This window comes from Poecilia reticulata, chromosome 4 (assembly GCF_904066995.2).
Source record: "Poecilia reticulata chromosome 4, P_reticulata-male-v2, whole genome shotgun sequence".
Classification (NCBI taxonomy): domain Eukaryota; kingdom Metazoa; phylum Chordata; class Actinopteri; order Cyprinodontiformes; family Poeciliidae; genus Poecilia; species Poecilia reticulata.
Window position 1 is genome coordinate 6,752,105 of NC_088833.1, and position 22,150 is coordinate 6,774,254.

The window sequence follows — 22,150 nt, forward strand, 5'->3', positions numbered from 1 at the left end:
AGCACAAACAAACACATAACTTTTACGATACGTTGTGTGCTAAACGCTTGTTTGTGATAAATCTATGCTGGTAGTTGATGTTGTGTATGTCATCAACCATGTTTAACTGAATAATCTCAGGACTTTCTTTACACAGCTATTTTGTTGTTTCAAAGGTGGAAATGTTAGGATCTATTAATCTTTAGAACCATTGATGGCTTAGGGAAGTGACTGTACAGTAATTCTCACAATAGTCAACAGCTGAAAAGCATTGCTATAATCTTGTCAGAAAATTCTATTCCTCTATATCTATATTTTATTCCCACTTTTTCATGTGTTTTTTTCATTTATGCCTCAGAGTAAGTAGAAAAAAATATTTATTCAAATTAGAACGAATGCTCTCCTAGCGGTCAAAGAAGGCACAACTTGTCAAGTGCATCTTCTAACGATTTAAGAGAGCTGGAACTTTACTCGTTTGTTAAAACATTAGCTCAAATGAAACCTCTGGACTGAACACACAGAAGTTGTAACATTAGAGTTTTCAATGACAAAATGATTAGATTTTTCATCGTTTTATTGTTTGTGCTAGTAACACTAAATATATGAATGTAGCTCAGTATAATAATTGCAAGGTAGGAAAATTCTTGTTGGTGAAACTGCTTATTTGGTCAGGATTGCTCTTTGTGATCCTTTATTTTGTTATTTTGTCCCATCCAGATAATGACTCACTATCAACTAAAAAAAACAACAAAAAAAACAACAACAAAAAAAAAACATTACAGGACATCTGTAATGATTTTATTTTTCTGACCTCAAATAATTACAGTAATAATCATTTGAGGTCATACAAATTATGTTTTTTTTTTAATCAGACTACTATGCATTGGCATCAAACTAGCTAGCTAAGCAACTAGCATAGCATTTCAAGACTAGCCAGCTACATTTTCTACCTTCATCATGGAAAATGTTGTGAAGATTTTCATCTGTGCAACAAGAAAAATAAAAAAATTGCTAAATAATTTTGTAGGTAAATCTAAAAATAAGGCTGGAATTTTAGAAGATGAGAGCTAAGATACATTTCAGCCCGGAGAACCAGAGAACCAGAGAACGCCCATTTTCCTATTTTATTTTACTGACTTAGTCATCGTTTTAATTTGACGAAGTCAGATTGTATATATTTGTAATGATTTACCCAGACTTTATGGAGCTTCAAGTGGGTCTACACTATACAATGGACCACTTCTAGAAAGGAAAGATACATTTTAAGATAAGGTTCCAAATGTTTCTATAACTCCAAACCACTAACCTCCTACTCAAAACACCATCCTCATTATCAGAGGCACCCACAATGTTTACCACTGATCTTCTCAACTTGCTGTAGTATTGCTTGTAATCTTCATTATCTTAATTGAAATCACAATCATCATCAAACTCACTGACGTGCAGCAGCACCTAATTAAAGCTTTAGTCATTCACAAAAACAATACAACAAAAACAATCTGAATCCCACACCACATAACCACAGCAGCTCTGCGACTCCTCACTGTATTTTTGTTTATAACTCTGCTTAACAAACTTGTCAAATGGTGAGTAAAGGCTGCTGCAAATAAAATAAAGCTAAACCACAAAACAATTTAATACATAGTTTCTCTCTACCCATGGGCAAGCAAGCACAAAACACTATTCAAAGTCCTGCCATGAAAGAGAAATGGGTCACCACACTGTAAAGAACTCTGCTTTAAAATGTTCCAAGTTACAGTGCAGCCTCTGTGTGAAATATATATTTTAGGCTGTGGGTCTTGAAGCTCTTACTCAAAAGTTAAACCAGAAGGTCTTCTGTGGAGTGATTTGTAAAACCGCATCACATGTAATTGTGTTTTTCTCCTCACATTTACAGAGATAGAACTTCATATTTACAAAGCCAGAACACATTGTAGCACCATCCAAATATCCTCCACTGGAATGGACTGCTCAGCAGTGACATGGGAGAATAATCAAGTCGTTCCGTTCATAAACTACAAAACATAACATAACCTTTGGGATTATTCTATATGACTCTGGGTCACTGATCACAAATATTTGGTTTATCCCGCCTCTCTAGGAGATTAACTGTCCTGGTGGGAAGTGTGAGAAACAATGTCTGGGACATATACACTATGTAGACTAATACATTCAAAAAGAGCAATGTGCAAATATGTCATAAACTAACAAAACCTTGTATGTTCATAGTGCAAACTGCCAAATAAGGGAGCAGCCCTGGTGTATTCAGAAATCTCATGTGGTGTTCAAAAGCTTCTCTGATATTTAAGACATGCAGCAGAGCACAATATAGCATGTGTGTACTTCTCTTTTCTGCTGTAGAGGCCAGTACTTTCCACAGGAAATCCTCAGTCACAGAGGTGGAACCAACCCAAACAGAGGTGGAGGTTTACCGTCTCCTTAGCCCAACACCTTCAGACATCCATGAATACATACTAACTTTAGCGTTATGGCTTTTAAAAGTAGACACACTCACTAAGTATTTTTTGTGATTAGACAGGGAATCCTTATGAATTGATACCCAGTTCTTAAAAAAGGCAAAATAAAGTTTCATTGCACTTCTTTCAATTAAATTCAAATTAAGTTCCTTTCAGTAATCTTGCAGGAAATATTTACAGTTTTACAAAAATCTACCGTTAATTATGTTAAGTCTATATATGGCCACTGCTTGTTCAGCTTTTCCCCTCCTAATGTGCCATCTGAGCTGGAACACCTATAGTCCTCTTGGGGTGAAACCCAGCCTAGTTTTTCTCTTGGTTTATTTCTGCCCTGATGCAGTCAACATGAATCAGTTCCCATTTCTGGCTTCATGAGCTGCATCATTACATACTAAACCCAGGCTTTAATTAAAATGTTCATATAGTATTTAAATTATATTTGTATGTACTGTATGGTGAAACTTCCATCTGTACTACAAGAGAACCAATTTCTATGCTTTACAAGATGTTTTAATAAAAATAAAAAAAAAACAAATGTAAACACATTCAGCTGAATTAATTTCAGAGAAATATGCTTTGAAATTTGGGGAAAAAAAGTCATGAATCAGACACAAATAAATATCCACGACTTATACAATGTAGAACTACAAGCTGGATAGTACATCACCAACAAATTACTTTTGAATTGAATCTTTAGATTCAATCTTTACTATTGTATCAATACAAAACAAAATGAGTAATAAACACGTAAATAAATAAATCTTACCATTTCCTGTTAGTTAAAATTCAACAAAGCTCTTTTCATTCTAAGATTAAATCTAGGCCACAACATCATTATCCCATCATGTCATTTAGTAATTTAGTCAGGATCCTAACCCTCTGAGAACTGCTGTACAGAAATATCACAACTATTACTAACAAAGTTTGGAGTTGAATGAGGTTCTGTTGCTGCAACTTGTGGATAAATCTGCCCTCCAGTTTGGTTGAAGAGGAATTTAAACATTGAGACAAGTTTTGGTTTTTGATTTCTACACTGGAGATTGTTTCATACTCACAATACATCCACAGCTCATAAACAACCACTACCTAAATGTCACTCAAGTTTGTGGTTCCAACATGACAAAATGCTCAAATGTGGCTTCACATTTCAATCAGTGTTTTATTTTATTATATCAAAACTATAAAATCTGTCAAAAAACAAAAAATGTTTTGCTTCACAAACTTTGACCAACTGGCACAAACCATAAATACAAGTATTCTCCCTCTTAAGGTCCGGGGCCAGACAAAGAAACTCCTGGCAGAAAGGGTTAAAAAAACAATTAAAGAAGGCAGACTAGAAAGCCTGCATGACAACTATGTCAAATATACAGAAGCTGCTAAAGCCTGAAGCCATCACAGACCCTTCAATGTCATCATTTGTTCTTCTTTTTTTGTGTTTACATCCTCCAGGTCATTTGGTCACCAGTGTGCCAAAGAGACGTGGCTATATTTACACCACAGCTAAAAAAAAAAAAGCCATGATAATAAACAAATCTTTGAAACACTTCCAGAGTAATTTCCATGGCTAACAACTTGACTCTCTTCACTGCACAAAAACGGTTTGATACATTCCTCTGCAAAAACTGCTGCACACAGAAACATGTCAGCTAGTTCTTGATGTTTATCTCATCCAAACTGCATTAGGGTGCATTTAACCACATACCAGCAGACTGTGGTTCGTGATGGTGTGAAATGCATAAGTGCATTTTCTAATGATATAGAAAAAGGAAGTAACAGGCATTTTAAAACATTGACAGAGAAAAATACAGATATGAAACAAACCAGTAAGTGCTTCAATGCAGGAGAAAATATGAAGTATGTTTGAGCAGGACTATTAAAGGATTTAGAAGCCATGAAAAAACGGAACTCCCCAAATGAACATCAACAAAAGCATGATAACGCATGGAAGTCGAAACGTGTGAGCCAAGTTCTAACCTGTGAGGATGGCTGTGATTGGCGGCGTGAAGTTTTCTGACGACCTCCTCACTGAAGTCAAAATGAACTCTTCCTCTGGCACAAGGTGAACGCCGGTACATTTCCCCGACACAAGCACACACTCATGCACACACTACCCTGCACATATCATCACATGTGTAACCAAAAACATGTCAAACTAATCCTAAAGCATCCCAAGCCACCAAATGTCACACGCTCACACACACAGTCCCAGTAGCGATAACTGCAAAGTAGAGTCGTGGATACACAACTCTGATGTCTGTGCTAAAAAAACTCATTGAGTCCAGTAATACGTGACTCAGGCACGCTCCGTGACATTCACACAACTGCTACCTATAAAGCCTTTGTAAAAGAAAAGTTTCTCAGCAGATCATCCATTGGCCACACTGTCCGTGGTGCTAAACATGCAGCAAATAGGTGTCCGTACATCTTCTCCACACACTCGATCCCCTGTTACACACAACAACAATGTCAGCAGCAGTCCACACGTCACATCACGGAACTCTTTCATCCCGTTTTACACTTGGTCACACTCCTCTCTCTCTCTCTCTCTCTCTCTCTCTCTCTCTCTCTCTCTCTCTCTCTATCTCTCTGAGCGCTCTTTACGGACTCTTCTCCTCGTCACAGACTTTACTTCCTCCCCATGCTGCGTGTGTGTGCATGTGTATGCGTGTGTGTGTCTGTGTGTCTATGGGGAGCTCTGTTCCCTTCAGGCGACCCGGCAGAGTTTGGCAGGAAGCTTTAAATTGTGGAGTGGAGTTGCTGGAGAGGAGTCATAACTCATCCACTGCTGACAGCCTTTAATTAATCCTGTATCAATGTAGTACACACAGAATCATAATGAAGAAAACAAAGAGCAAGTCAAAACATGAACTGACCAAACTGTTGTGAGATAAGAGTTAATTTTCCCATAAAATTGCTTCTCAAAGGACTAAAATAGTCTACTGAACAGTACATTGAATACAAAATGGGATTGTTTCTTATGATGGAGCGTTATAGATAAAGCATTTTTGGCAGCAGTGCTTTGAGTTATGAATAACGACTTGAATTTTAAGGGATAGTTTATGATTTATTTTGTAAAACGTTGTCTAATGGCTTCTGATTATTTTTGTTTGCTTTGATAGAAAAAAGAAGTCAGGCTCAGGTTCCACCCAGTGTCTTATAAATCCATGTCAGATTCCAAATACGTTGTTTTGAGTACACCTTGACAAATTGTTAGAATAATGTCAGCATTTAAATAAAAAGGTCCAACAAAGGCTTATCTGTTTGTTGGGAATCTGATCTCTAGATATAAATACAGACAAATAAAAAGCATGATTTTTCAAAATTATTTTGAACTCTTCCCAAATACCTTAAGACACATTAAATATAAAATGCTAGAACCAGCTTCTTAGTTCCTACAGTAACAACGTCACAATTTGCAAACATTAATTGCTTAATTTACTAAATATACATATTTTACAATAACAATAAAAATGTTGTCAAATGTATTTTGTTTTGTTCCAGGATTCAAACAGGGAGGTTGATATTAACAACCAAGTCCACCTTAAATGTCATTCTGTGTGAAAACTCGGTGGCATCTGGTATCATCTCAGGGGGCCGCAGTGCCTGTTCACATGAAAGGCTACGGAAACCAACAAGACCTCAGTTTATGAAAAGTACACTTGTGATAAATAGCAGCACATGACACAATATGCTAATAAAACGTTTTGTAATCACAATAAAGCTTGAACAGAAAAATCAAAGAGCCAATCTGACACAAATCTTCTTTGTGTCAGTTTCGATTGTAATATATTGAGGTCATAATTTCCAACATTAAAAAATTAAGCATGCAAAATAAATTATGTCTAAATCTTTACTTCATATTTCTTTTAATTCATTAGCATCATTGTGTTAGATGAAAATCTGGCATCATCTGCATACAATTAAAAAAAATGTAAAGCAGATCATATAAAATATGAACCTGAACGTTGACTCATAGGCACCTGAATAATTGAGCAAGTGGAGAAACTGCTTCAAGATTATAAAAGTGAGGGAGAAAACTTGTTTTATTTATTTATTTTATTTTTGTTTATTCAAACAGTTATGACCACTGGGCTCAAAGCAATAGTTTAAATTTTGGAACCTTGATTCACATTTTTTTTATTTTTTATCTTTCATACTAATATTAAAAATAAATGCTAAATTGTAATCTCATTCTAAATAGTATTGCGTTTCAGGATGCAGGCTCCTCAAGCTTAACCTTTCTGAAGCAGAATGTGCATGAGCAGGACTCATAAATTCATATTTTTACCTCAAATAAAATGTGACACTGGTTGAGTGAGAAAGTGTTTTTACGTTTCACGTCTTTCAAGAGGAGGTAATTAAGCTCCGTAGGAAAACCATTCTGAGTAACAACCCCAGGTGTTTCTCAAAACCAACAACACGACAGGACAAGCAGGCTGCCACATCACTTAACTAGGAATGACTCAGATGGATGACACATTAGACAAACATTCAGACAACCACACAATGGGAGGAATCCAGTCGCAGAGACCGAAACCTGACTAGCCACTACGTACAAGGCAGCTCAACCCGCTGCTTGTAAATGCACACTAGGAAGAAGATATGGTAGCCACAGGGCATCCTGCACACTATGTGGAAAAAAGAAAAGACTCCTCCCATTAATGTCTGAAAAAGAAACCAAAGGTAGAGAACATACAGAAAGCCTTTCACTTCACTTATTTATATTTTTTTGTGTTCTTATGCAGTACTTATGACAACCCTGGAGGATAAAGACTTCCTGGAAGTTCAATAGTTTCTTTTTCCGCAATCATTTTGTGGCTTTTTCTTTATCTAAAAACAGTTCTTGTGGTTGTGATGACTATTTGTAGCTAAACATTTTGTAAATAAATGTTTGAGTTAAATGCTGCACTCTTGAATACTCTATGATATCAAGGCTTGATCTTAAAAACATCAGACATTTGACCATTTTTGACTTTTCAGATTAGCTATTACTATTTCTGACATGTGAATGTTTTTAGTATGGTTTCTATGCATTATGGAGACATAATTTAAAACTACTTAAATATTGTTGTTCAATTAAATCATTAATTATTTATCTCAAAATATTTTATCAAAACCTATTTGCATTTATTATAGTTCCAGTTTCCTTTATGAGGCATTTTACTCTCATGGAAAGAAAGATTATAATCCCTGATATGACTAAAATTATAAATCACCCCCTAAAACAATATTGACCAAATACATCACAAAATATATTTAAATAATTAAAATAAATAAAATTTCAAACAACCAGTATATATAAACTGTAATATGCAGACTTTTTCATTTTTGATTGAGGAATTATTTAACTTGACCATAACAAACTTTACATCTTAAAATTAATCACTGAAAAATGTAGCATAATTACAATAGTGATATTAATAGTATTGCTAAGTTCTTTGCAAACAATCAGAAAACAAAAATAAAAGTACCAAAAGCAAACCCAAAGCTATGTATGAGTGAACTAGGGTAACAGGAGGTTTCTGCAGTGAGAAAAAAAAAAAAAATATCAATAGCTGAACATTTAAATCAACCACCGCTGTCATAACATGGAGGCCTGCAGTGTTAAGTAACTTCATTCTGTTTAGTTTCAGTTGTTCACCTGGTAGTATAAGCATCATGCCAAGGCAGTTGTCACGCTCTATACACAAACCTCTGGCAACATAACAAAACTACTTCAAATACCACTTCTAATTTTAGTCAGTGATTAAGTATCTGTTGGGTTAGATGTTGTTAACATCCTTTTCAGTGTTGGGTGGAGAACTCATGAAAGTATGCTCACACCATGAGAACTTTCACATCTGAACAACAACAGAAATCTCCAAGGCTCTCTCTCTCCCTCTAAGATATGAAAGCATTTCTGCAAGTCCTTTTCATAACCACTAGATGGCACAATTTCATTCTACAAATAAACTTAGCAGTAGCCAGGGTTTGTGAACAGTAATGGCCACAAGATGACGGTGATGTATCAGTGTATTTTCCTGAATTTGTCATACTGAGACCTGTAATTCACATCTACAAGTGACATGAAATATGCTGCACATAATGCAAGCACAGGTCTGTTCTTTGTTGTTTTTGCTCGCTTAAAATGGCAGTGATAACACTGGTCAGAGGTTATGTAGAAAGCGATCGGAAGCTGACGCCTCTCATGCCTACATAATAATTAGCAATTATAAGGATGGTGTGCGCTGACGACCGAGCTATTACGCTGCAGCTGTTCTCAATATGGAAATCTACAGGCCTATCATTAGACCTCAGCAATATATAGATTGAAAGATGTTGCCACAATTAACCCTTTTAAATTTAACTGGCATCCAAAATGTAATGGGTTGTAAGAAATGCATTTAGTCAAAGCAAACGCCATCTAAGCTTGCATACCTCACCATTATTTTAATCTAGAACTTTGATGGTGTTTCATTTTGAACATTGAATATTGAAATGTTTGCATGTATACTGTCAACCTGCTGACCTCAGCTGTTATCGTAACACAAATAAATAATCCTTATCTTAACAAAACAAGAAGGACAGCAGCAAACGGGACCACAGCTGCTTGTGACTCAAGCAGACAGGCGCAGTATCACCTCTCGTGTCAACACTTTCCTCACACACACAAACACAGACACACACAATCATATTAAATCAAGATCAAACAGCGAGCAGTTTTCCTGAAAGCAGTTTAAATATAAACTTTATAAAGGAAGGCAGAGGGCTCCAGTTTGTAAGGGCAGGCTGACAAAAAGATAAGTTTATCAAAAACAATAGAAGATGACAGGAATGGCAAAAAATATTTTTGCTGATGGGGGAGAAATAGATCAATATGACAATCAAATCGTCCAACTTCTATGTAAGTTTGTTATTTGACTCCCAGACAGAAGACCAATTTTGTAGCATAGACCTTTATCTATTTTAACATTAATCTCTAATCAATCTTAAGGTGTTGTCACATATTGTAAATAGGTAAGGACTTGCTTCAGCAAGGTAACCAGAAATTCTCTGCTACATGTCAAAAGAACTATAAAAAAATGAAAAAGCTCTTTTTCTACATTCAGACATTCAGCATAGAAAGACCAATTGCTCTTTCAGTTTATATTACAAAAATTTGGATTTTACCCCATTTTTTATTATATTTAGGGGCTTTCAGAGGCATAAGTAGTTTTTCACAGACTCAATTTTTTATTCATCTCTGTTTATTAAATATCCAAGCAATAAAATCTGAAAGTCTGGGCACTTGAGGTAAGATTTAGAGCATTTTGAAAACAGGCAAAAACTAGCACCTCCTGAAATAATTGTGCAAGGTACCCTCCATTCCTTCTCAAATGTGCAGGGTGTCAAACTCCAGTCATTGAGGGCGGAGTCCTGTAACGTCTGAATGTTTCACAGCTCCAACATGAATGAATAAAATGATTGAATTACCTCCTCGGCACCACAGAGTCCTATGAATGACTTTATTATGTTAAACAGATGTCATTCAGGTGTCGCGTTTAGAAGTTGCAGGGCACCAGACATTAACAACTGGAGTTTAACACGTGTGCTACGGAGGACACTGTTAAGAACATGAAAACAAATATTATTTACACCAGAGAAATGAGACCAACGAGTTAATACACTCCCATGTGTGCTATGAAATGAGTAAGAAGAATGCATTTTTAACACTATGTTAGATCATTATTAGACAACAATGCAAATGGCACAAAGTAAACAGGTCAATGATCAACCAAAGAGATAATAACTGATTCATCAGCTGCTTTGGCTGATGAACAATCAGCAGTCTTGTAAGAACCATGTGCAGTCCGAGTGTGAAACATAAATATCCTAAACAAACTGAGATTTCTAGCAACAAAAGCATGTTACACGAGCACCATCATCATTTCATTCATCCTCACGGTAAATACTGCTAACCAACCTTGAAACAAGGCGGCCTGGGTCAGCGCATGATTCATTTCTTCTAATAAACAAAACAGTTTGGAAAGGATTAAAGGCTGGCAGTTCAGGATGACTAACTTTTTAAGGGTATGTTCATTTATTGTCCTTTTATTAATCAATAATATTAATCCCCCCCAGATGGATTTACGACCTCTTCCACTTCACAGCATGTGATTGGTCTTTGAGTTATTGCTGTGTAAACTAAAATGTCAGAGCATCCTACAAGCCCCTCTGAGTTTATATTTATGCCAATAAACGTATGCAAACGTGGGGATCCCTCAGACTCATTATTTTCCTGGCACACTTCAATAACTTACAATGAGAGTGTAATTCACAGGAGAATGACACCTGAAGAACATACTTACATCTGTTTGCATGAGTGGAGGCAAATCCAGGGAGGACTCAGTTTTTCTCTCAAGTGCCTTTAATTCCATGTTGGATGTACACAAAAAAATGTGTGCGGATCCATTCAAAAATATTCATTTCCAATACTCTTACTTCAGGATTTATTTGTGCAAACAATGTTTTTTCATAGTGCACACACTCAAAGAATTCAGGCATTCTTTGTGCATGTGGCTTCAGATCATTTAGACTTTTAAACTTCAGAAATGACAGGAGCCATACCATTATGGCAACTTAATAGCATTAGCATTTTTGCATTTGTTGCTCCTTGAGATGAAGGAGCACTGAACAGAACAAAACATAACTTATCTTAGTCATTTTTAGATATTTTACATTTGTGTTGGTGCAGAGAGCATTCATGGAACTGAAGAAGGGGGATGTCTAAACTTTTAAAATATCCAATACAATAGAGATGTTAATGTGACTCAAGTGACAACGGTTTCAAAATGCATCTGACTGTGTGGCAGAGCAGCAGAGGGTTTGCAGAAACTGCTTAAAAACCTAACACTCAATAAGAAGTGTCCTTCATATATGTGGATTTATGCAGAGTGAATGTTCAGTTGTGTAGTACTTTAATACAGATACTCTCTTTCATGGCTCTCAAAATTACCTGGTTTGAATTTGTTCACTGTCATGTTTTTTTTTCCATTCTACATCACGGTTGAAGCAATTACAGTTTCCCCAGAAACCTCACCTGGACGTGTGAGCAGAGAGAAGCAGAAACGACAAAACCCCCAAAGATCAGAGAGCTTTGGCTTCAGCAAGAGCTTCGCTCTCACACGCTCATTAATCCATTGACATATCTGTGAAAGCTTCCAGTCGCTCTGGACAGAAGCAGTGCAGCAGACGTGATTGAGGAGCAGATTACGACCTCTTCCAGGTTGCATTGCTGACAGACCCGATCAGCAGATAAAGGGGGGAATTTAAAACGCAATAACATTTGTCCTGCCGTCTTAACCACAGTACAGCTTCCCCTTCCTATTTTTATCTCTTTCACCATAAAACTAATTCTCCCAGATGAAAAGAGGGCACTGCAGTCATTCCCCGCTGTGATTAACCTAATCCCTTTACAGAGTTGGGCTTCTCTGGTTGGCTGCAATATTAAGTACTTGACGTCAGCTGCACTCAGGTTATGATAACCTGGGGGGGGGAACTCGGAATTGGGAATCATAAGCAAAGCCCAACATCTCACCATCATCTACAGCCAGCAACCGTCTTAAATAGAGAGGCATTGCAGCTTGAAAACAAGGCATTACATAAAAGTAAGTAAATAATCGAAAACTTTACGTGTCTTTTAGAAGAGTAAAGAAAAGTAAATGTTTATCTTGTTGAAATGTTAGATCCAATATTCACTGAAAAATAAAACTCATTTTATTGCAATCCAAAGATTAGTTTCTGGGATGTGACTGGCAAAAAAAATAAATAAATAAAAAATCTTAATATAGAAAGTCAGTCTATTGAAAAGTGCTGTACACATGAATACTTGGTTGGGGATCCTCTTCCTGTGTATTTGAAAGCAATGTTGTCCTGCAGCAAGAAGGTCCTGGGTTTGAATCCCAACTTGGGGTCTTTCTGCATGGAGTTCAGGAAAATATCTATTTTTTATTTTTTTTTCAGATCCAGTTTTAACCATTTCTTAAGTCTGACAAATGTAATGTCTAAAAGTAACACATTCCTTTCTCAGAGGTTAGTTTTAAATATTTTACGTCTTTCTTTCAAACACAAACTGACGGTAAAGGTCAATATGTCCATCTTTGGTTGTCAGGTAGATGCATGAAAATCCAACGACATGGAACATGCTATTCTGAAAAGCAGGATCTGCTATCAAAATCAATCTGCTCCTAATGTTGTAACAGGCGACACACTGAACGTCTGACCCACCAGCTAATTCCAAAAGCTAAAACGGATTACATATTGTCGTGCTTTACCTCTGGTGAATCAAACGTGGCAAACTAGTTTTGAATCCATAGTTCATACAACCGCTTGAATTTGAAGATATGTTATTTGGTTACATCAGCATTTCTTGCTAATGAAATACTGAGATGAAACATTCTCCAGATTAGTAATAGAAGCGACACAGATGTGCCTTTAAGGCTGTGTGTTGTTTATCCACTGGCTGGTGAATAAAATGCTGCAGCTGGCAGACTTTCCTCAGTCCCAGCATATATTCTCTCTCTCTTTTTAACACTCTTGTTTTCCTTCCTGCCACGTTGTTCACCAGAGGAAAAACAAGCTTCCAGATTTAAAAAGATAATTATCAGGTAAAAAATCTTATTGTTGTAGGATCCTATTACAGTTGTCTAAATATTTTTCTTTTTCTTTTTCTTTTTTTTACCAATGTGCTATTCCCACAATAGAATTTATATTTTTGTCAACTTGGAGGCTTGTTAAATTACCTTTTCTTGTTACTAGAAAAGGTCTTGTTATTAATTTAAAAAAAAAAAACTACTTAGTGAGCTTAATGTAAAATGTTGTGAAGCTTTGAACAACCAGCATGGTAAGATTTTACAAGTAAAATCTGCAAAATGCCACATATGATTTTATTGAGTCAACCTTTCTCTAATCATTTTAAATAAAATAAAAAACATTTCTGAGCTCCTAATCAGTAATTAGATTCACTTTTGTGTAATTTAATTGTTTTGTGAAGGCCCCAGAGGTTTGGAAGGGAACATTAGCGAATGCAGTTTTCCACAAAACCATAATGAGTTTTTTTTTTGTTTCTTTTTTTTCTTGCAAAGATTTTGAAAAAGAAAACAAAAAGAAAGTAAAGTCACACGGCACTCCTTTAATTGAAGAACACAAAGAATCTTTTTTTTTTCTTTTTGTTTCTACAAATGTTTGCGTCATTTTTCCTGGAACTGTTGTCAAGGACAGGTGTTTATTGTGGTGAAAACACTAAAGCTAAGGACAAGAAGGATGGTTTGTGTTTAAAGTCAGGGGATGCCATCCTGAGCGGAAAACAAAGAATCGGATAAAAAGATTTACATTTGTCAACTTTCCTCGCTCCGATTCTTTTCTCTCCATTCCAAAAAGTGATGCTGCTTTTATCATCTTTATCTCTGGCTGCCAGGCCATAACATCTGTGGGAGAATTAAACCGCTAAGTGGCTGCAGTTTCAAACAGTGATTCAGTTTAAGTTCACAGATCAAGGAGTAACAAATGAGGTAATGTTCTCCAAAGGTATGCTGGCAGTACTGTAGCCTGTTCAGCTCTTATGGACATGTGTTGAAGCTTTTCTTTTCCGCTTTCAACAATAACCAAGTTGTGTAGAGCTATAAAAATTATTGCTTTAGGCTAGATTTAGATTAATTGCTGAATGAGCCTATAAAAAGTTACAAAATTAGACTGAATATCTTTGAACCCCAAGTTAAGCTCGTCTTCGCCTTGTAGTACTGATTTTTCAAGCAGATAAGTAGTTTTTTTTGTTGTTTTTTTTTACATTTCTTTTAAGAGGTATAAACCCATAAAAAAGAGAAAAGTATAGTAATTATTGAAGCGTTGTGGCTGGAAATATCTGTGCCGCTAATAACGGAAGGAAAGAGAGCTAGTCAGCAGAAAGGTTTATGACTGTCAGTGAATATAAAAGGGGCAGTTTTCTCAACACAGATTTCTGCCTCGACAATGAGGTGATGTTTCTGCAGCTGTAAAGCTTAGCAGCAGCTTCTAATGGTGATTTACAAACTGTGAACAGCTAAGCCTCAGCCTAAGGATTACATCTCATGAGCATTACTCAACAGTCCAACTTGATCTAGTTATAAGCTTCCTGCGTTTGTGTACATTTCTCCCAAACATGCCAAATATGCACATATTTACAAAATATGCACTGAGAGATCAGCTGGGGACTGGAACTGGAAAGTCCAACTCAAAAATCTGATCTTTTTTTCCATGAATGACCACACAACAATGATGGTAACTATTCCTTAGTGAGGAAGACCAAAAGCCAGCTATTTTTGGTATCAGTTAGGTGTTTTAAAGGTTGCACAAAGGTAGTGACATGGTATTCAGGTGGAGAGAGAGAAGAAAAAAGGAAATGTTTCCAGCAGATAACATGAAGGCTCAATGGAGCAGCAGCAAAGTTGCTCTTTTGTCAACATATGCCTTGTCTTGGAACTTGCTGTATTTAGAAATATTGGAGAGCATTTTGAAAATGGCAGAGCTAAGGTTATGTTTATTTTATATTTATTCAACCTTTCCTTAATCGAGAAGTTAAGTAAAAGGTTGAGATTAACAAAGTCTTTTTCAAGTAAGATCTGGCAGGAGCGTGGAACTAAACAGTTACAAAATATTACAAATTAGTAACATCCACAAAGACCATTTTAAAAAAGTGATGACCACAGTTTGTAAAATGTTGCACTGAACAGAATTTAAAAACACTGACAATTTAAAGAAGTCAACTTTGAGCTCACCCAGGGAGATCAAGCTGTCAAGCAGAGAAACATTTTTCTCTCAATGTTTGAGAGCAAAATGGTATGGCATCAAATCTGCCGCTAATAGAAATAATGATGCAGCTCACAGCAGCAAGGAAATACAATGTTTAAATTACGTCTTTACATTTTCTTATATTATACTTCTTAAATCAGAAATGACTTTAGGCAAAGCAAAAAAGACATTATGATCACATAAACCTTTAAGCTTTGCTCATATGGAGAACTCAGAACGTCAAACCCTAAAGGGCATTGGATAAAAAGAAAGGGAAATGTTTAATGTAATTTTAAAATGGACTAATGGCTAATTAAAAATCATGTTCTAGGCATTAATATGCTCTGCAAGAGCACTGCTGGCCATCTTCAATCTCACTCTTGAATTATTAATCAATAATCAAGCAAACAGTTCATTACTGAGATTCTTCTTTTCAATCTTGATTTAAAGGAGGTTGACTCAACTGCGGTTGCTCGGTAACGGCACAGTGCTCATCAACTGTGCCTTAAAAACCGGGAGGATTTTGAAGCAGCTCACTTTCCAGACACTGAAAAAACATTAACTTTTCCAAAAACATGCAAAATGTGAATTCTGTTCAATAAGTCATCTTTAAGTTGGGCAAAAACAATTTTAGTCAGCTCAATCTGGGTTCCTTTCCAAACCCAGTAAAGTCACACAGTAAGACTCAAATAAGTCCAGCATAATCCTGCAGCTGACAGTTTGTGACAGATGGAATCATGACTTATTTAGAAGGCTAAATGCTGCATACACAAGTTTAGTACTGTCAAAATGTTACTGAGAAGATGCATGCACTGTTGCGATAAAGCATAAAATAAAGAAGATGGACTGCTTCTTCTGTATTGGGGAAGAGTCTTTGCTTTAGAGCTCATATCCGATGGTAACCTGATCATGTGTATGTTAATATGGAGCTGTGACTGCATGACTTAAAACAACGAGATCCTTAATACAAGTGGCTGAAATGAAATGAGCCACATATGGAAGAAACGTCATATATGGGTCTATAGAGTTGTTACCACCCATTTCAGATAAGCCGAAGGTGATGGATCGATGGAGAAATTAATGGATAGCTTGACCAATGAACAGATGGAACATGTGTTTAAAGAAAAAGTAGATGAAAAGTGTTCTGATTGAAGTAAACAATGTTAAAAAAGCCAAAAATGCAGTACATTAAAAAGCTGATATGATATGACCATAAGTTCAGTCACACCGGAGGTCAGAAAACAATTAATCTCTCGCTTAATCCTGTCATCAAATATCACGTCTGAGACGTATTTAATTTTATCCATGTAATCTCACTGTGAAGAGTCCCAGGGCTGTTTTTGTAAATGTAATGCAAAAAAAAAAAAAAACACACGATAGTAGCTCAAATATCCAACCAGCCGATAAGAAAACACTCCTGCAACACATCAGGTCATAAACTTCAAAACAGAATAAGAGAAAAAAGTGGGTTACGATGAAAGCAATCCTCATTCTGTCACCACAAACCTCAATGTTTAAAGCTTTCCCAGCATACTTCTTTTCATTCTCACAACAACTGGACAGGCACAAAAACAAAAATAGAAAATAAAAATAGGAGACTATAAATGTTAATCAGATTGTTATTTATGTGTCAGTTTTCTTTAAGCATTCATTTCCAAGCTCAGCCCGTCTCCATCCTGATTTGTTTCACGCTGTTGTTTCTTTTTGGTCTCGGTATTAATTCAAACCCCCTGGAACACGTCCCAGTCACATTTCACGGATGCTCAATATCCCAAAATCCAATCTAAGCCCAGATTTTCATGGAGGATCAACAACAGCTAAACAAGCAGGACTTTTTTGGTAGTTCATTACTGGTGTCTCTTTTTGGCAAAGAAAGTATTTATTTTTCCCAATTTCTTTTGTATCATCTCTTTTATAGCACTATTTGTCAAAATCCCGTACAAGAGTGCGGTTACACAACAACAACAGGACACCATTTTATTTAGACAGATCAACAGCAACAATGGCAACGCACATTGGTAAACAAAAACCCCACATATAAACCCAGACCATGTGCTAAAAATGTTACTGGCTAATGTGCAGATTAACTATATTTATCGAGCTTTCACCAAGCACAAACACCTGCAAGCTGAATGCTGTCAGCCGTTTCGTTTCTCTGGTCCATACAGAGTGCCTCCATACGACAACGTGTGAAACTGCCTGGCAACCAAAGGGTTCAAAACCACTTGACTTGATGCTCTGTGTGGTCGGCCATTGTTGAATTTGAACTCAGTAGCTTTTCACTGCATTCTGTGCACTGTGGGTTGCTCAGGTAATTATTCTTTTATACAATTTCACTCAACAGGAAAGAGTCTTTTTCTGGTTTAAAAGGCTGCCAGTTTGTTTTTTTTCACCTTAAATTGAAGCAGTTTTTTAAAACACAAAGCCCAGAATAATAGATTTATCAAACAGTTAGGCTCTCTTTCATTAATACCAGTAGCTAACTATTAACCATAATCCTAAAAAAAAATTACCCAGACTGACATTACAGAGGTTTGTCAACACCCTCTGGGTAGAATACTAACTAAATAAAAGGTCTGCTACATGTTTTTCAATCATAACAAACTAGAATAAATACCTGAGCTACACTGACCTTTTGTTCAGTATAAATAAACCAAGGCAAAAATAAAGATGCATCTTAAAACGGGTAAAACAATGCAGTATGATTTTGTTTTTAAAGAGCAGATGTTTACCTCATCTTAAACCTTTGCTACTCTGTGAGCTCATAGTTACAACTGGCTAATATACCCAAATCATGAACCACTGCTTTTCTTTTTTGTTGCAGCTGAGAGCTGCACCTCCTGCTCACAAGCAAAAACCTCACAGATGGAGTGAGATATAAAGTTCAGCTCACTCATATGCACACATGCAGTTTCTCTTTTAGATGTACACTCACTTCATCCACAGAGTGTCAGCAAAACAAATTCCTTCCCAGCCTGAGGAGTCTTAAGGAAATGCATGTTTACAGCCAAAATCAAATAAGTACTAACTGGACTGAGAAACACAGAAAGGCAGAGTGTAATATGAGTCTACTGGTGTAACCTGAGCAGCACACCTAGGCAACATGCTTAAAGTTGGTTGGCTGCTAATGGCGCACAAGGCTCAAAAATAATAATAGACAATCAATGCTATTCAGAAATTTCTGGTCCAATCTCTGATTAGTAAGTTCTGGCACAAGGAGGACGACACAAAACTATGAGCTATGACTGATTATGTGTCCTTATCCCCAGGGGTGAAAGTAGTTTTAAATTCTTGGGGGTACTATAACAAAAAAGAAAAATATATATATATGATTAATTTTTGGCGAAGCGATAAAAGCTGGTAGCTCTTGAATTGCTACAAAACAAGGCTGTATTTCCTTCAACCCACTGGCTGCAATGTTGACACCTTGAGATGCCATGATACCTAAATCCTGAACATCATGGCATGGAGAGCAGCCCAGTTTTCCATTTCTGGCATATAACCATTTATTTTAGCTTTTAAACTGGTTATATTGTTCCTGTGTCCAGACAGAGGGATAATCAGTAGCCCAGCATCATGACCTGTTTGTTCTGAAGATCTTGCAGCTTCCACTTCTCTTCCTAACATGGCGTCTCCTCACCCTGACTCTCAGACTGACAGGAGGATCCACAGAGCTCTGTTAGGTTAAAGCTCATTTTCTGAAGTTGGGATATTTTACCTCCAACAGGTTCCAGAGGAATCGCCTCAAACCAGATGGTGGACTGGATTTTATTTCACTGTCATTTGTGAATGTTAGGGCCTCATTTTCAACAGTTTAGCTATAAAGGTTGAAAGAGGTTATTATTTCAACATCAATATTTCCATTAAATAAGAGGCAAAAAACAAAATTATTTGATAATGGAAAAGCCTCTCAGACTCTGAGCCCGACAGCACCAAACTATTTTTTTTATATTAGACAATTAATTTAATTTCACATAATTATCGCGGTAGAAGCCATTTGTTTGTTAAATACTTAATGAAACTTATTTACCGTGTTTGTTGTTTGTTGCAAGTGACGTATACTCACAGTCTAACGAGACAATTAGTCCAAGTTTGTCGTTTATTGAATGTTCAGAAACTACAGCAGCTGTGATGCAGCAAGACAAAGGTAAAGAAAGGTAAAACAACCCAAACAGGTGATCAACTCTAAACCACTCGCACTCGTTTACTCTCTCTCTCTGTCATTTAAGCACAGCCGTTGCCATGGCAACCGCCTGCGCTCCACAAGCCGACCAGAGATTATGTTAAAAACATTCAGTCCGTTACAATATCAGGTTTTCAGGCTTGATATTTATTTTGCGATCATTAATAAGCCTCTCATGAACACAGCGGTGGTTGATTAGTTAATTTTAAACTCCTGCTCTGCTCGTTATTTTGATAATTGAACCGAAACCACAGAATTGCGCAACACCTTGTTGAAACAATAATCACTGAGATTATTATTGTTGTTGGGTCATTAATTTGAAAACATTTTTTTGATTTTTTTGTTGTTGTTGTTGTTCTTTAATAAAGTTACAAACGTTTTGAGGAGTCAGAGGAAGACGTGCTGGTCTCAGCGTCCTGGCGGCGTTCAGTTTGTCACCTAATGCCGAGATCAACTCAAAACCTTCCGCGATCGACATATTGCACCGCTGCTCTAGCAAAGCATGAACAGTTCAGAAACGATATGAAATGAGAAAAGAAGCTATTTATTAACTGATTAAGTCGTGTTTTAGATTGCTCTTGAAAAACTAATCAGTCACGGCTGATTAGTGGGTGAACTCACAGCTGCACAGTGAACCCATTGATTTTTTTTACAGCAGACAGCCGCTCCCCTCTCTTGCAGGTACTGCGTACCCCCGCTAAATCTTTTATGGGTATGTAGTACCCTGCCGTACCCCCTTACTTTCACCCCTGCTTATCCCTGACGCAATATGTAAAGTTTTCATTAGTCCTGGGAATCATTATGAGTGGCGGAGGATACACTAGTAAGACTGGAGATCCTCTGTGTGTGTATACTGATTAATTGGCCAAAAAGGTACAACAATTAAGAGGAGTTTAGGAATGATTGAAAAGTAATTTCACCTCTAATGCAAAACAATCAAATTATTACACATGTTTAAAATACATAAAATGATAAAAGCCTAAAATTAGTATCGAGTTTTCAGATTTTAAAAGATTATGCTGTATGTTTGATCATTATAAAGTTTCGGCATTTACTAAACCATGTTAATGCCAAGTTCATAAGCGCATCTTTGATAACAAGATGCGGTTACAGTCTTTGCAAAAAGCTTGTGAAGAAGAGCAAGTTTTTCCTTAGCAAATATGAAGAAGGCAAAGTGCGTGTTTAATCATCTGCTATGCGTATAAATCTGGAATAGAAATGCCTCCTCAGTTACGGTATTATTTATAAAACAAGAATCCCTTCATGTCTGTGCTGTCAGGTCACATTCTGACTAGAAAAGAAGAAAATCATCCTCCTCAGCTTGCTGCCACCGCCACCGCTGCGACTGCCAACGCATGTCACGGACAGCCACCGCCCCACCATCGACCTGTGGGCTCAGATTCTTCATGCTTCCCCCTGCAGGGAATCTGCATTGATCTTAGTCTGGGCTCACTTTTGCCGACATGAAATTATGCTTTGCAGGGAGCAACACGAAACCTTTCACTTTAACATAAAAAAAATATCCATAAAACGATACAGATCCAATTAAAATGTTCCCAGTTGATATGAAAATGGCTATGTGCAATGCATTCAGTAAACATCATCTTCTAAGTAGAAGGTAGAAGGAAGTAGAAGCATGTAATTCCTTATTTATTTTAGTTTTTGTCCATCTGTACCAGAGGAAGGGGCGTAGGCAAGGAAACAATTTGCAAACGAGATTCATCTTTTGATATAAGCTTTTAAAGAATTGCATTGATTTGACTAGGACATTAAAGCATTTGGCCTTTGACATTTTTGAGCAATACACTCAGACGTTTGCAGAATGCCACAGGAAAACCATAGGAAACTACATTTGTAAATTTATATCCGTCGTTTCACAAACTGTCATCTCTGAATTCCCAACGTTTACTCAACAACATTCCTAATATCAGCTCGGCATCACATTCAAAAAGGTTTGATGTGAACACCGTTTCCTTCTGAACAGTTTCCTGTGTGAGTTAGTGCGTCATTGAGTCTGCGTACACAGGTCTTATTTGACAGATGAGGAGGACTTTGCAACATTTGGCGATTTTAAACCTGATTAAATAAAGACCAAATGTTGGGTTGCTCAAGATTTTATTCAGTGCCCTTTCTAGCGTGGACTGTGAAGAACGACATAATTTCTTACAACACTTTTGATGATAACAGCCTTATATTTCTGTGTTGCCACATGACCACAGGGCCTTGCAGTCACCGAGTCACTTTGATAGATCCATAAGCAGATGGGGCAGAATTTCCTCCCACTTACTGCATATAGAACTTGAGCTTTTGTTTCCTAGGCAAGGTTATAGGACACCAATTGGTTACTCATTGAGGACAACTGGGAGAATGTTTACTTAAATATTACTGTCAATTACAAAGTCAGTTACTGAATCAGTATTAAAACAAAACATTGGCAGAATAAAGGATTTACCTCCAAAACAGTAAAACTTGAGCATGTGCTTGTTTTTAGTGGATATCTTCTTTACTTATCCAAAGTGCTTCTTCTAAAGTCCTAAATGTCATTAGGAAGACGGATCACATCACAGCAGTCCTTACATCACTGCATGGCTCGTTGGATTTAGAAAATAATCTACTTAAAAATCTTGTTAAGGGTCCAAATAGCACACCATGATCTTAGGTGATTTTTTTTTCTTGGTTTCTTTGTTCCTAAATTTGGGAATTAATTCCCAAAAGTCTGGGAAACTTA

At 36.7% G+C, this 22,150-nt stretch overlaps 1 protein-coding gene across 3 annotated transcripts in view; it reads right to left on the reverse strand.

The window, feature by feature from the left end:
* The window catches only part of pde4ba (phosphodiesterase 4B, cAMP-specific a), a 163,917-nt gene that overhangs the window by 71,419 nt on the left and 70,348 nt on the right, over positions 1–22,150 (reverse strand). The window contains exon 1 of one of the 3 annotated variants that reach the window (XM_008415178.3): positions 4,431–4,960. The exons of the other annotated variants lie outside the window; for them this stretch is intronic. Coding sequence (XP_008413400.1) covers positions 4,431–4,531 — 101 coding nt within the window. The 5' untranslated portion in view covers positions 4,532–4,960. Of the gene's footprint in view, positions 1–4,430; positions 4,961–22,150 lie in introns of those variants that run through there. 3 annotated transcript variants of the gene reach the window in all.